The sequence below is a fragment of the Gracilinanus agilis genome, chromosome 6, assembly GCF_016433145.1.
Source record: "Gracilinanus agilis isolate LMUSP501 chromosome 6, AgileGrace, whole genome shotgun sequence".
Taxonomy (NCBI): domain Eukaryota; kingdom Metazoa; phylum Chordata; class Mammalia; order Didelphimorphia; family Didelphidae; genus Gracilinanus; species Gracilinanus agilis.
The window spans coordinates 126,155,547-126,172,045 of record NC_058135.1 but is presented as its reverse complement, the minus strand read 5'-3'; the positions used below and the strand labels follow the sequence as shown (position 1 = coordinate 126,172,045).

At 36.6% G+C, this 16,499-nt stretch overlaps 1 protein-coding gene across 1 annotated transcript in view; it reads right to left on the bottom strand.

The window, feature by feature from the left end:
• The window catches only part of TTC29 (tetratricopeptide repeat domain 29), a 149,412-nt gene that overhangs the window by 131,682 nt on the left and 1,231 nt on the right, over positions 1-16,499 (bottom strand). Inside the window, exon 2 of the mRNA XM_044681697.1 lies at positions 16,286-16,369. Within this exon, the coding sequence (XP_044537632.1) occupies positions 16,286-16,369 (84 nt within the window). The remainder of the gene's footprint in view (positions 1-16,285; positions 16,370-16,499) is intronic.

Here is a 16,499-nt window from a genome sequence, read left to right as displayed (position 1 = left end):
ATTATAGAGGAAAAACAATTGGGAAAATATTAGAAATGTGATCATGCAGTCCAAAAGGATGATGATAGAATATGACACACTCCAGATAGAGATGTGATGAACTTAAAATGTACAATAAATCTATATATTTTTGGAAATAGCAAGTGTGGGAGTACCAGACTGGATAGGTAGGTATTGGTGGGGGTTTGTTTTCAGGGTGCTCAATGGGCATATAGTGGAACAGATAGATTAATAACAATAATTAATACTTGTTATTTGAAAAACAAGTAATAAATTATTATAAAATAATATAATTATATTTATATTTACATGATTAGAATTACAATTACAAACACATGATTATAATTACAATTTTGTATGTATAATTATAAAATAATAATAATATCAAAAGTATTACCATTTTTTTTAGTTTCCAAGATTCATAACCTTAGTGTTTGTCTTCAACTACTCAGGGCCCCTTACCATACATATTTGACAGTTGTCAAATCTTGCCATTTTTATCTCCTCAACATCTCCCACCTCTAAATCTTCTGTTCTTATGTATCAACCACATGGGTTCAGACCTTTGTTACCTCTCACATAAGTTCTCTGGGATTTTCTCATTATTGGTCTCTCTGCCTCAAGTCTCTCCTCACTGAAGGAGATGGGCATCTCCTCACATTATCCATACCTTTTTTTAAGCACAAATCTAACCATGTCTCTCCCCTTTGCAAGCAACTACATTGGCTCCCCATTGTCTTTAGAATCAAATATAATGTCCTTTGTTTAGCTTTTAAATGCCTTTCACAACCTTGACCCAGTCCCTCTCATCTCTCCAGCTTCACTGGACATTACTTCTTTTGCACTTTGAATCCAGATAAGGTGACTTTTTCTATTCTTCACACACAACAAAGAATCTCTTTTCTCGTGACTTTGCACTGACCATCATCTAGGGCTAGAATATGCTCTGGCCTCACTTTTGCGTCAAAGAATTCTAATATTTCTTCAAAACATAGCTCATGAACCTCTTCCAACGTGAAGCCTTTCTGGATTCCCCAACAGTCAGCATCATCTTCCTCAATTTTTTTTTGTATTTAACTGCTTTGACCTTCTTTGTATTGCTTCTCCTCCTACTGATACACACACACACACACACACACACACACACACACACACACACACACGTTCTTTTTGCCTCTCTTATTAGAATGCCAAGTCCTTGTAAGTAGGGCTATGTCAAATCCTAGCAAGTAGAGATCATTTCATTCATTATATTTGAACTCTTAGCTGTTATTAAAAAAAATTTAAAACTTCTTACCTTCTAAGTATTGGTTCTAAGACAGAAGAATGGCCAAGGCTAGGCAATTGTAATTAAGTGACTTGCCCAGGATCACACAGTTAGGAAGTGTCAGAGGTAAAATCTGAACTCAGGACTTCCTGTCTCCAGGACTCTCTCTCTCTCTCTCTCTCTCTCTCTCTCTCTCTCTCTCTCTCTCTCTCTCTCTCTCTCTCTCTCTCTCTTTTTCTCTCTCTCTCCACTAAGCCACCTATAGCTGCCCCCAAAGTAAATAATATCATTAGCTCTCAGCACACTGACTGGCACCAAGATGATGCTTTATAAAAACTTAGTGATTGATTCATCAATTGCTATTTATCAAAGTCTAACAATAACAACTTGCTAAGAAAATAATGCTGGTAGAAAAGTGACTAAATGCTAGTTATGAAGGCAGAGAGAACACACTCAGAAGAAATCCTGCTTCTATTCAGAGAGCAAGCAAAACTAGATCCTGTATCCTGAACTAGTCCAGCAGGATTGGCACTCCAGATAATATACATATAACCCCATGGAATTGCTTGTTGGCTCTGGGAGGGGAAAAGGGAAAAAGGAATGGAAAGAACATGAATTATGTAACCATGGAAAAATACTTAAAGAAAAAATAAAGAAAAGAAAAAAGGGACTCCATCAAGGATGCAGAGTTACATTCTAGCACAGGAGGCAGTTTGGAAGGTTACAGAGAAAATTACACAGTAGACATATGCCTACTTGTCAGGGTAGAGAGTAAATCACTTAAGGAGTCCAGAAAATTGGTGCTGACCATATAGGTGGGACTTTTCATGTCCTTAGAAGACCAGAAATCTGTGTCAAGGAAAAGACACAAGCTAATTGGATTCCCACCTACCTCCATCCCAAACAGCTTTGTTACACTTGATACCCGCTCCAGATATTGGTCCTGTCATAAGAGGCCAGTGCACATGTACTTCAATTATTTATTTGTCTATTCAGAGTAAGCAGTTTTCAAGTTTTTAATACACCTGAACCATTTATTCATCCATCCATCCATCCATCCATCCATTCATTCATTCATTCATTTATCTATTTGCTCATTTATTTATTTATTTATCCGCTCACTCACTCACTCACTCACTCATTCATTCATTCATTCATTCATTCATTCGTTCCTTCGTTCATTTATTTATTTATTTGTTTGTTTGTTTATTTTTGTGTTTATATGTTTGTTTGTTTGTTTATTTATTTATTTAATGTGAGAAATTGTATAAAGCAAAATTGCTGCTTGCACTGGTCCAAATCATCCTTAGTGTGAACACTTGACACTGAGCTTTGGGATTCTTGCATTGTGGCATTGACCAGAGGAGGTGGTGACTAACAGCTAAAGCTAAAAAGACAGCCCCTGCCCTCAACACACACACACCAACATTATACAGAAACCTAAGGAAGGACGGAAACCAACATTTATTAAGTGCCTACTATGTGCTAGGTGCTATACTAAATGCTTTACAAATATGATTTCATTTGAGCTCTTCAATAATCCTAGGATGCAGATGTTATTATTCACACTTTACAAATAGGAAAACTGAGCCAGACAGGTTAAGTAAATTGCTCAGGGTCACACAATTAGTGAGTGTCTTAAGTTGGATTTGAACTCAAGTCTTCCTGACTCCAGATCCAGTTTCTTTGTCCACTAAGCTACTTGTGAGGTGCATTAAAGCCCACTCCCCCAAACCCCAAATAAAAGATAAAGCAACAGCAGATGTAGCTAACAATTTCCTCCCAGAGCAAGAGACAAAGAATTAAATTCTTAATTCAGTTAGGGGAAGATGATGGAGGCCTTAAGACACTTTGAGGATGTTGTCCCAGAGGGGAAGTGAATGATCTGAGGATGAGTTCACCTGGAGGATGGCCACTGAGCAGGGGGAGTAAAAATTATTTAATAGCTTTTTATTTTGACTAATTAGTTTTCTAGACTGCATTTCTAAACTGCACAATGAAACTGCCATAAACTAAGTAAATAGAGAGTAATTTGGGGGGCTGGTAAGAGGAACACCGGTGTGATCATGAAAGGCTTAAAGTAGAAGTTGGCATCTCCCGGTCTCCCAGAGATATGGGATGTTCCTAAGAGTTAGAGCTGAGTTGTGACTTTAGAAGTCAAATCCAACACCTTCGGTTTTACAGAAGAGAAAACTGAGGCATATGGCTGCCAAGTGACTTGCCTAAGGCTAAATAGCTATTAAGCATCTGAGGCAAGATTCAAACCCAGATCCTCAAAGTTAAGGGTTCTATTGAGTATATTATGCTCTGCCCTAAATATAGAGCCCTCTTAGGACTGTAAGTTGCCCTGAGAGAAGCTACCTCATTTCACTAAACCTATGAAATCACAGTTCCAGACCAACATCGATGATGATGATGATGATAACACATTTTATTCCTTCCTTGTATATACCTCCCTTCATGGAATAATGACTCACAATTCTTGTGACCCCTATAAGCAAGGCAAAAGATACCCTCAGTTGAATTACAGGAGAGCATCAATGAAGTTGGCCTTTACACATAAAATACAAACTATCCCCAGGGCCTAGCATAGCTCCTGAGAAGTAGTATGGATTTATACCTATCTAATAAATTGAAATAAAAGAAATGAGATTAAGTATCATGCAAACTTGAAAAGATTATCCTCATTTCTAATTAGTTCATCATTTTACCAGGGCTAACTGATGAAAAAGCTAAGACAAAAGAGGAATTCCTGAAATGATTTCTGTTTTGATTCTCAGGCATGAAAATAGGAACAACTATTTTCTGAGTCTTCCCTGATCAACATCACAATCTTACTGATGTTTTTTTGTTTGTTGTTTGGGAGAACAAACACATTGAGAATACAGAAGGCGCCAAAGTGAACTTGACTTGAAATGTTCAGAAGAGATGATGACTCTAAACAGTATATTTCACAAGAGGCAGGTAAGTGTCCTTTGTAAACACTCTCAATAGCAGATCAGAATCTTCACTGTGCACCCATCAAAGTGAAGAACAAAGAAGCCCAGGAAGAGGCATGCGTTTGTGACAAGGTTATTTGCAGGAATTGCCTATGACTCTTCAGAACTTATGGGGGGAAATGGAAGGGCTGGAGTATCACAGAATCTAACAATAACAGAATGAATGACAGTTTGAGGCTTGGAAGGAATCTCAGAGGCCATCTGGTCCTACCAGTACACAAAAGGAATCCCTGCCCTCCACATATAACATGCCCAACAAGTGTCATCCAGAATCTGCTTGAAGATTTTTATGTAGAGGGAACCCGCCATCTCTACGGGCAGTCCATTCCACTTTTGGACAGCTCTAATGATTAGCAGGCAGCTAAGTGGTATAGTAGATAGAACACTAGGCTTAGAATCAGAAAGATTCATCTTCATGAATTAAAATCCAGTCTCAGGTACTTAGCTGGGTGACTCTAGATATGTCACTTAATCCCGTTCACTTCAGTTCCTTATCTGTGAAATGAGCTGGAGAAGGAAATGGCAAACCCCTCCAATACCTCTGCCTCAAATGAGGTCATGATGAGTCAGACATGACTGAAAATGACTAAGCAACAATTGTTAGAAAGTTTTTCCTGCCCTCAAATCCATATTAAACTCCTTGCAATATATGGGTTCACAGATTTAAAATTATGGTTCAGTCCTCTGGGATCAAACAGAATAAGTTGAATTTCTCCTCTATGTGAGAGACCTTTCAAATATTTAAAAACAGTTATTGTGTCTTTTCTAAGTCTTTTATTTCTACAGGATAATCAGGTCTGCCTCATTCTTTTAATTAACCATCATCTGAAAAGACTCAAGGTCCTTCCTCATCCTTGTTGCCTCTTCTGGACATTCTCCACCTATCAATGCTGGCTCAATTTACTTTGCATCAATTTATAGGAGTCTTTTCAAGGTTTTCGGAACCTAATTCTGTTCATTACTTCTTACGGTGAAATAGTATTCTATTACAACCATATGCCACAGCTTGTTCAGCCATTCCCCACAAGTGATGGACAGCTCCTCAGTTTCCAGTTTTTTGCCACTAGAAAGAGAGCTGCTAAAAATATTTTTGTACAAGTACGACCTTTCTCCTTATATCTGATCTCTTTGGGATACATACCCAGTAGTGGTATTGCTGGGTCAAAGGATATACATAGTTTTATTGTCCTTTGGGCATGTGAACACAATATTTTAGAAGAGGTCTACTGAGGGTACAGTGGGATTATCACTTCCCTAATCCTGGAAGTTATGTCCCTCTTAATGCAGCCCAAGTTGTCATTTGCTTTTTTTGGTTATCATGCCGATTTTTATTGAGCCTGTAGTCCACTAAGATTCCTGTATCTTTTTCAGAATGCTGTCTAACCATGACTTCTCCACCTTATACCTTTGAAATGGATTTTTTGTTCCCAAAGGCAAGATTTACATTTTTCCCTACTGAGTTTCATCTTACTCAATTCAACACAATGCTGGGTTTGCCTTTTGGATCCTGACTCTCGATCATTGCATTAGCTGGCTTTGTTTCTAAAACCTGAGGAAGAGAAATGGAAAGTGGAAAGGGAAAATTACCCAGGTGAGCAGCTCAGTTCTTTAAAGGTACTTCTGAAAATCCATTCAGCAAGCTTTATTAATGACCTGCTATGTGTTGGGCACTATACTACGTATAAGGCATATGAAGGCAAAAGTGAAAATCTTTTCTTTCAAGAACTTACATTCTGTCGGAGGAAACAGAAAAGTAAATAAAAATATATACACAAATTAATCACAAGTAAATTTTAGGGAAGAATTTACAATCAAGTTAACAGCTTTTAGCTGCTCCTCAGAGTTGAATTTTCTACAGAACTGAGCACCAAAACTTTAAAAAATGCACACGTACATACACAAGTGTACATAAATATATGTGACATTTTATATAGAGATCTTCCTAAAATGTAGGACATGTAGGACAAACTCCTCTGTCTTTTGAAACAGTGCAATAGGTTTAATTTAACCCTTTTCTATGACTAAGAGTCATTTACTTTTGTTCTCTGCGGTAATAAAGGAATGGCTACAGGAAATTCCCACGTGTATGGGGCTTAGTTCACCCTTTCCCTGAATTCACCCTCCTGGAGAACTTGACTAACCATTGATTCTTTTGCCCTTTCCCTCAATGCCTCAATATGGTGAATTCTACCAGTTTCTTCTGTTCGCTTCATGTTTCAATCTACTATCTGTGTAAAGGCAGGAAGAATTGAAGGCTGTCTAGGAAAAAATGGAAACAAGGGACCAAGTTCATTAGATGATTAAGTTCAATTTTCTTCTGAATTCTAAGTCAATGCTACTGAAAAGCTAGAAGAGGACTCTCACCATAGGGCCTCTACCGCTTTCTTACAACAGACTTTGTGCCTCTTCTGAATGGCTGAGTTTCTTTGAAGTCTGAAAACTGAATAAATGAGGTATCACTACATGCTTTTATTTTCCAAGGGTCTATTAGATTATGATACCGATTTAAGAAAAGGGAAGGAAAGGAAGCCTCAATCAACTTATGACTTCCCAGAAATTTCTTGCTCCCTTGAAAAGCCCCTATTAAAGCACCCACAGGTACCAGACACTGTGCTAGGCAGTAAGGATACACAGAGAAAAGAAGCCCTCAGAGAGCTTACTTTCTATTAGAAATGTTGGTCTTAGAAATTTGCTATAAACAATGCCTCTTTATAATTTCAAACTTTTGCCCAAAAAGATCTATTGAAATATCACTAGAAAATAGTTTTGAAAACTAAGTTGGGGTTAGGATTTAATTGGATATCATATGTTTAAATAATAATTATATGTGATATTATTATACATAATAAAATATTATAATATTATTTCACTCAGGAAATATTTATTCATTTAATTCATCAGGTATCTAGTAAATACTTTTAATTTAAAAAAAAGTGTTTATTTTGTGGAATATACTATACTAGATTCTGAGGATATAACAATAGATATGCCAAACCTTTGATCCCAAGAATTCTGCCATCTAATAGGGAAGCAGGGACTGATATGTAAATAAATAAGTATGACAGTGTTGAGAGTAAGATAAGCACAATGGAGACTCCAGGCAAGTCACCAGGAGAAATATTCTCACTTAGGTGGGTTAGGGAAGGCACTTCAGGCAAATTTTATCTGAGCTTTGAAAGAAGCAAAATGCTTCCCCTAGGGAAATGGGGATGTGGGGAGCTGGAGACCATTCCAGGCATGGGGGAGAGAGCACTAGCAAGGCAGAGAATTAGGAGAGGGTGTGATGAATATACGAGAAGGAATGGAAACCAGTTTGGCTGAAAGAATATATAAATGGTAGTATGAATGAAGCCTAAACAGGGTTAAGTTAGAACCTGATTGTGAAGGTTCTTGAATGCCAGGAAATTAGGAATTTATATTTGGGAAGCAGTATGACGTAACAAAAAAAATGCTCGTTTTGGAGTTAGAAGACATGGTTCAAATGCTGGCTTTGATCAAGGTCATATACTACTTGTGTGACCTTGGACACGAGTCATTTAATTTCTCAGGCAGCTAAGTGGCTTATAAGATACAATACGTGGCCTGGGATCAAGAAGAACTGAATTCAGATCTGAAGTCAAATACTTACTACCTGTGTGTCATTTAACCTCAATCTGCCTCAATTTCCTCATCTGTAAAATGGGGACAATCATAAAAATAACAATAATATGTGTCTCCAATGGTAATTGTGAAGATTAAATGAGATAATATTTGTAATGCCTTTTGTAAACATTAAAACATTACATAAATATTAGTTATTAATATCATCATCATCATTATATTAAATGAAACTGTTGGTTTGGATGTCCTCAAAGGTCTTTTCCAATCCTAAATCTGTGATCTATGATACTTTATGTTTTTTGAGTAGTGGAGTAACATGGTTTTATGAACATGTATACATAAAAAGAATTATATTCTCAACTGGAAGAGAGAAACCTGGATAATTTTGGGAAAACTTCATAATCCCTTGAAAGACCCAACTTTTCTCTTTGAGCCAAAGGTTCATCTTTTTAGCAAAAGTATTCTTTTGCTGTTCAGGCCTCATGGTTAAAAGTTAGGGGATACCATATTCTCCAAGGGATTTAAGTTGTGCGTCAAGAAAATGACTCTACAGAGGGTCTACAGGGCAAGCACGAATAGGCTGAAACATATTAGCAACAAAAAATTACATCCACGAAATGGAGTAAAGGAGAGATACCTTCCTGAAAAGGTGAATCATTGAACAGTGAGAACAAAGCATAATTGTTCGACAGGCCATATGCTTATCATGTGCTGATTAAGTTAGGTTGAAGTAGGTCTTCCTCCAGCACAGGCTATCATTCCCCTCAGAGAAGACTTACAGGAAGACACACATGACAGGCTACAAGATGAGGACAGGACCCGGGGTGATGCCTCCAGGACTCAGGCTATTACACAGCCTAACTTTCATATCATAACATTGCCTGATATTTATAGAATGCTTCGAGGTTTAGAAAATGCTTTGCAGACATTATTTGAGTTGATTCTGACAACTTCCTTGTGAGAGAAATGGCAAATATTATTATACCTATTTTATGGATGATGAAACTGAGGTTCTGATGTATTCAAAGGCTTTTTCTGCATTCATATAGCTCACAAGTGGCTAGAATAGGATCAAAACTTGATATCTAGGTGCTGGATTCCACCCACTTTACCACATTGTCTCAATATTGCCTTTGCAAATTAATAAATGCAGAATTCAAAATTGATCAGACCTGGGTTTTTCAGGTCAGGAGGTAAAGCCCATTTTTTTCAGACAATTTCTTACTATGAGCCAGGTACTGTAAAGTTCTGGGGATACAAAGAAAAATATGCCTGTTGCCATTGAAGGCTCTCATTTTTTAAGGGAGGAGTCAGCATGTACATATATACATATATGTGTGTGTGTGTGTGTGTGTGTGTGTGTATAAAATCAAGATATATGGAGTAGATGAAAGTTAGCCTTGGAAGAGAAGGCTCTAACAGTATCTCATTTCATCGTCACAAAATACCTTGGGAAGGAGAGATTATTAGTATCCCCATTTTGCAGATGAGTTAAGACAGTGGTACCCAAGTCCCCTCCAGGAGGATTAGAAAAGTATCTCTAGCAAAAGATATCACTTGAGCTGAGTCTTGAAGGAAGCCAGGGATGAAGAAGGGGGTGAGGAGGGAGAGCATCCCAGACACGGTGACTGCTGATGAAAAAGGTAAAGGGATGGGGAGATACAGTATCATGTGTAAAGAACAGCAACTGGGATGGGATGGATGGAACATTAGAATATCATCGAAGGGAATAGAATGTAAGATGACGGACATACTAAGGAAAAATCTCTTTGGCAGCCATGTGGAGAATGGATTAGGATAAATGTATTTTTGAAGGAAAGAAAACATTTAGGAAGATTTCTCTACTCCTTATTGTAGAAACTAACATTTTCCTCATTTTCTGATTGTAAGAAATCTCTATGTAACATACAAAGCAACATGTTTTGGGTGGCTTTAAAGGAGCATAAGAAACGGTCCTAAAGTGGAGATCAGATCCATCTAATCATGTGTATCCAAAAGACTCAAATCGGGAAATAGGCCAAAGAATGAAAAAAGGTTAGAAGTGGCTTGGGGGAGGCGAGAGCATTACACATAACACAAGTCGATGTCATGCTGAACAGTATATCAAGGTGACCCAGGCTATCACAGAGTCTCCAATTTCCAACATAGAAAGGAGAGCAGGGCTGTGGCACTTGGGAGTGGGGGCAGGTTGGAGATGAGTTTTATATCACTAGTCTTTTAAGGATGGGTGTTTTTCAATCCTTTTGGGAAATAGGATAGTGGTCAAATCCTAGTGAAAAAATCAAAGAAGGTCTAAGTCAGCAAGGGGTGGAGGTAGATTACTAAGAAACCCTAAAATGTCTAAAGAAGATATGGAAAATGATCCAAATTAACAGGTTACATTTTAAGCTCAGTTTCTTATATACAGACAACAATTTGAAAAATCCAAACCTTAAAGAGAACAAATCTCCTCTTTCAGATGTATGTACCCATAAGGCATTTTTCTTTAAGTATGGCTTTTTTCTTTATTAATGTTTTATTTGTTCCCACTTTGGCATTCATTTTCTAGCATTTTGAGTTCCCATTTCTCTCCCTTCCTCTCTCCCTGAGAAGGTAAACAACTTGCTATTGGTTATTCATGGGTGGAAAATATGACTTATTTTGAATATTTATCAATTGAGTTTAAGTAATTTACTAAAACTTTTTAGAATTCAAAACAACTCATAGTTCAAATGTCTGAAAAGGTCGTATAGCATTAATAAACGTTAATTAAGCAGAAAGGCTTATATCAGTGATTCCCAAAGTGGGCACTACCACCCCCTGGTGGGTGCTGCAGCGATCCAGGGAAAGCGGTGATGGCCACAGGTGCATTTATCTTTCCTATTAATTGCTATTAAACTTTTTAAAAAATTAATTTCCGGGGGCTAAGTAATATTTTTTTCTGGAAAGGGGGTGGTAGGCCAAAAAAGTTTGGGAACCACTGCTATATATAAACATATCTTCTTGGCAGGTTATATGTATTGCTGATTCTTTAAAATGTAAGTAAATTCTGTATTTTCCCTATTATTACTGAATGTAACATTTTGCCCAGAAATAGCCTAAGATTTGGGGCAAACACAGTTGTGGGGTTGGGTTGAGTGATGACAGTTTGACTGAGAGTATGAGAGAGGGTGGCCCTTTGTTGAGAAAGCTTGGCCTGAGTCCCCACAGAAATTGAGATGGAAGAGAGATTCTGGAGGAAGGAAACCACATTAATGGGATCCTAAGAGTGGCAGGATGGAAATAGCTGCTGAGAAAGGCAGAGGACCATAGGAATGGAAAGGAAGAGTCCCTCATTTTAGATATAGACTCCTTGGGGCAAATCCTGGGTCTTTTCATGCTAGTTATAGCTCTCAGACACAGCTTGACTGTAATCTATTTTTTAAAAAAAAAATCCTTATCTTCTGGCTTAGCATCAATTCTAAGACTAAAAGGGTAGCAAGGGCAAGGCAAATGGGGTTAAATGACTTGCCCAGAGTCACATAATTAGGAAGTGCCTCATGCCAGGTTTGAACCTAATTCCTCCCAACTTCAAGCCTGGCTTTATTCACTGAGATACCTAGCTGCCCTTGCCACAGATTTATTCATGGCCAGGTAGTTCCTATTCAAATTAACAAAGGCAAAACTATAAAATGTTGCCACTTTTAGTTATGAAAATCATGTATCATATCAGAAGTCTGTCCTCTACCTATGCCTCTATAGTTTTAATGTTTAATTGCATTTAATTGGCATTTGTTCATATGTAATTTAATTTTAATTTTTAATTCAAACACTTATTTTATATCTTTAATTTGTTTATTTTCTGACAATTTTATTCTTTCATTTTGTTTTTACATGGCACTTCTCTTTAGAACAGTCTCTGAGATCATATTCTTCCTCATAACAAGTGAAAAAGCCATTCGTCTCAGTGAAATCCACCAACACAGTAATCATGTCTGACAGTTTTTTTGCAAAATTTCCCATCCACAATCCCTACCTTTCTAATGAGAGGAAGAAGGATGACACATTCTTTTGAAGAGTTTTTTTTTTTTTTGGATTTTAGTATATTGCATCTTTCTCATTAATTATCATTAGAAGGCCAAAATGTGAATTCCCTTTAGAGAGAAAAAGATTTAGCTCATGTAGCAAAAATCTATTTAAGAATAATTGTTGTTCAGTTGTTTTAATCGTGCCCTACTCTTCATGTCCCCATTTGGTTTTTCTTGTTTTGTTTTGTTTTTTGGCAAAGAGAGTGGATTGGCTTGCCATTTCCTTCTCCAGCTCACTTTACAAATAAGGAAACTTGAGGTAAACAGGGTTAAGTGACTTGCCCGTGTCTGAGGCTGGATTTGTACTTATAAAAATGAGTCTTTCTGATCCCGGATTCAACACTCTATCCATTGCTCTGCCTAGCTGCCCATTGTGCTACTCAACCTCCCTATGAGCCATTTGATGAATATTTATTGAATAAAATGATAGAAACTGGACTTGTGATCTCACTGGTATAAGAATTACTAGGATAATGGGGCTCCTATTGTCAATGCAGGTTTTCATTTTCTCTATAACTTCTCATCTTAGTGAACTGCCAAAAATAGTAGGAGGTTAAGTGACTTGCCCAGGGCCATGCAACCAGTATATCTATCAGAAGGTCTCTCTGATTCTGAGGCCAACTCTCCATTCACTATGCCATGATCATCATCATGAAACAGATACATAAATTCTTACTCTTTTGTCTCTTTTAGAGGCAGCTAGATGGCTCAGTGGATAGAGTGCTAGACCTGGAGTCAGGAAGAAATGAATTCAAATCCTGATTCATGAGCCAATCACTTAAAGCTCTGTTTGACCCAATTTCCTTAACTGTAAAATGGGGATAATAAGAGCCCTTACCTCCTGGGGTTGTTGTGAGGATCAAATGAGACAATATTTGTAAGGTATTCATCACAGTGCCTGGCACATAGGTTTTGTGATATTGGAAATTTGGGGTTCTTTGAACTGATTTTGAGATCCCTGGTCTAAATTTCCCTTGGACATTTAGGACTCTTTAAAAACTACATTTCCCATAATTTCTTTTGCGTAATACAGGTGGGCAGGAAGTGTGATTACGTAGAGAGAGGTATAAGACTCGGGACCTGACTGGGACAGGCACTCTCTTTCCTAGGAAGCAGCCAAGGGGAAGGTATGGTGGGCCATTCAAATTAGATCTTAGCAGGCATGTGGTTTTCTTAATTATCAATATGGATTACAATAAAACCTTAATATTTTTAAATATACCCTTTATATCAATTTTATCTATAACAGTTTATATATTATATTATAGCATAGCATAATATAATATATATTATATATTTATATAAATGTTTCTTTTTTTTCCTCCCCTAACTCCCAACTTCAGAAACTAATGGGAACATCTTTTTTTTTTTCATTCACCTATTTAATTTCTTTCCAAAACTTTGTTTTAATGATTTATCCTCAACTCTCTAATTCTTCAGGTTTCCCTAAACAAAGATGCTCTGCTTTTTATTTTAGCTAAAAGCCTTTTATTTCCTACTCCCAGATGAAAGAAATGAATGATAATGGAGAGAAAGGTAATTAAATATTTCTCAGTTGCAGTCTCTGTCTCTTTCCCTAAAACAATTTCTTCCTCAAGTACTTGGTTATTTGATGTCCTATTGCTGGAATTATAGTGTTTTGTTTTGTTTTTTATTTTGGGGTTTTGAAGGTTTATACTTGTCATTTTGTCGGTATAAGGGACTCCCAGTGAGGAAACTCCTTCTAGCAATATTAAATGGGATATGCTAAAAAATGGTCATCTCTGAATATTGTCTGGGAGCACTCGGAAATGATTCCTCACCCCTTGTCAGTCACACGGAAGATTTTAGAGACAGAATTTGAACCCACCTCCTTCTGACTCTAAAACCAGCTCTCAGATAAGATGCTAGTGGCATCTTACATATGAATTCAAACTGAACTTTCAGACCCAATGGAAATAAATCACATTAAGGCTTTAGCCCTGATGCCAAAGGTGAGGAATAAGGCCAAGAGGATGCCCATGTTATCACGGTATGTAGACTTTGTTGGGTCTAACGATGAACATACATCCATGAAGACAAATCCCATTTTTCTATGGTTTGGGTAGATTTCCTTTACAGATTAATAAGTAATCTAAACACACTAAGTAAATCCGAAATAAACTGTTAAAAGATATTCTGCTTTCTTTACCTTTAAATAAGAACTCCAGCACCAGAGATACATAATATTTTCCTTTAAAAATAGCTACAGCATCACAATGTATTAAACATGAATCTCCTCTACCACTTGTTAGAAAAGTAGCAAGGACATCAAGTTAGGAGAATGACATTTATCCCAAATCCCCATTAGTACATGACATACTGAAGTATTGAATTGTAAAGTGACTTCATAAAAGTTCATTTAAAATTTTGTCAAGAAAAAATTTTAAATCATGTAAGAAGATCCTATTTGTAATCCTCCTGTATGTCACATGCATATTGACACAGTTAAATATTCAATATTTATTTTCAGCCAGCATACATAGATATATGCTGGCAAAAACCGATACATATTTTATATATGCAAATTTATTAGTAATTTATTTACACAATGTATTAAAACTCATATATTAGTATTCTATGAATCTAAAACCAAGCATGAAAGTGATTGGCCACTGGATGGATCACAGTCTACCCTTTTTTTTTGTTCTTCAGTTATTTTTCAGTCATGTCTGACTCCTCATGACCCCATCTGGGATTTTCTTGGCAAACATAATGGAGTGGTTTTGCCCTTTCCTTCTCCAACTTATTTTACAGATGGGGAAACTGAAGCAAACAGTTAAATGACTTGCCCAGTTAGTAAATCTGACACCAGATTTGAACTCAGGGGAGATTATCTGATTCCAAGACTGGCTCTTTATCCACTATACCACCTATCTGCCTCCCTCTTCTTTTTACCTTGTTATTAAAGCTCCCTTTCAGGCCACTGTCCTTCTTTCCTTCCCCTCCACCTCACCCCACCCATCCCCTTGATTGCACTTTAAGATGAGCAGCTTTAATCAAAGACCTAACAATGAATTACACTTTAGGGGATCATTTTGGTTTTAAGACTACCCAGTATTGCACAGTTCACCTATTAAGAAGTTTCCTAAATTAATTTAGGATCAATTCTTTCAAAATGTTTAAACTCCACTGATTTTATTCCATTAAAGTACCAGAAAGGATGTTTTATAAAAAGATGTTCTTGATATGCTGATGATCAATGGACTTGGTGCCTGGGAATCTCAGAAATTAGTACAAAGTATTTGTTGCATTAAGAAAATGACTAAGGCATTGCCCTCTTTGTATCATACTATGAGCAAACTGAACATGTGATTTTACTAATGGTATATTTTCCTTGTTTCTGTTATATAGTTTCAATGTAATCTTTCAGAACTTCCCAGATTTTGCCAAAATTTAAAATGACTATTTCATCAAATGAGCCACATAAAAGAGATGACAAGAGTGATGTTTTTGTTTTTCTGAGTCTCAGGTTCTTTTTCTATATAGGGAAGAGCATTCTTTCCAGTTCCATTCTCTGATTCTGGAATCCTAAAAAAAGCTATCATCTAGAGCTAACACTTAGCAATATCGTAACTGACTCTAAGAAAATCATTTATGCTACAGGAAAAAAAAAAAACAATGATACTTATTGAAATGCTCTTCTAGGTCTTTGTCAGTTTCTATTAGTATAACAATGATTAAAAAAATTAATCAAACACACAGATCAGGCATACCAAAAATTAAGTGTCTATTTTCATATTTTAAAAGTCCAAACATACTAAAATCTACTCTATATAGAATCATTAGTTTCTTCGTCCAGCAAATGCGGATAACAATGCCTCACAACACTATTGTGAAGATCAAATGAGATGACATCCATAAAGGACTCTGTAAACCTTTTTAAAAATTACATAAATGCCAGCTATTATCAGTCTACATCCTCACATCCTACTAGTCTTTCAAGTCGGTATTTGGAAGTAAAGAGATGTATTATCAGACATTAAGATAAAAGTACCAGGAAAAAAAATACGGATCTAATAAGCTCTCCTAATGCAAGTTTTTCATGACTGTAAAAATACCTTAAAAAGAAGGTTAAGAGGCAATTAATGACAAAACCTTAACTAAAATATTGCAAATGTGATATCATAATACCTTGGTAAATACGAGAATTATGAGAGCCAAGAAATTAAAGGACTTTGATACATGTAAGATCAGTAGAAATGATTCATCATTATTTAATTGATGTTTAATTTTTAAATGCCACATTCCAATGAAAAAGGTATACTGAATACGAGAACTGGAAATTTCAGCAGAGAATCAAGACAAAAGAAACCAGCTTTATATGGGAAGGACTTTTGAAAAGATACACTTACCCAGCTGCCTCGTCTTTTGTCAGTCCTTTCCACTTCTGTTCCAGATACTTATCTGTCTCATTTTTAATTTTCATTAATTGAGCCCTAAATTTAAATGAGAGAAAAAAATGAAAAGAGAATGATGTGGCAAGCAGAAAGATGACAAGATAGATAGTAACTAGAAGAAGAGAAATGGAGAGGGATGAACACTCATCAGATGAGTTCACTTGGTTGC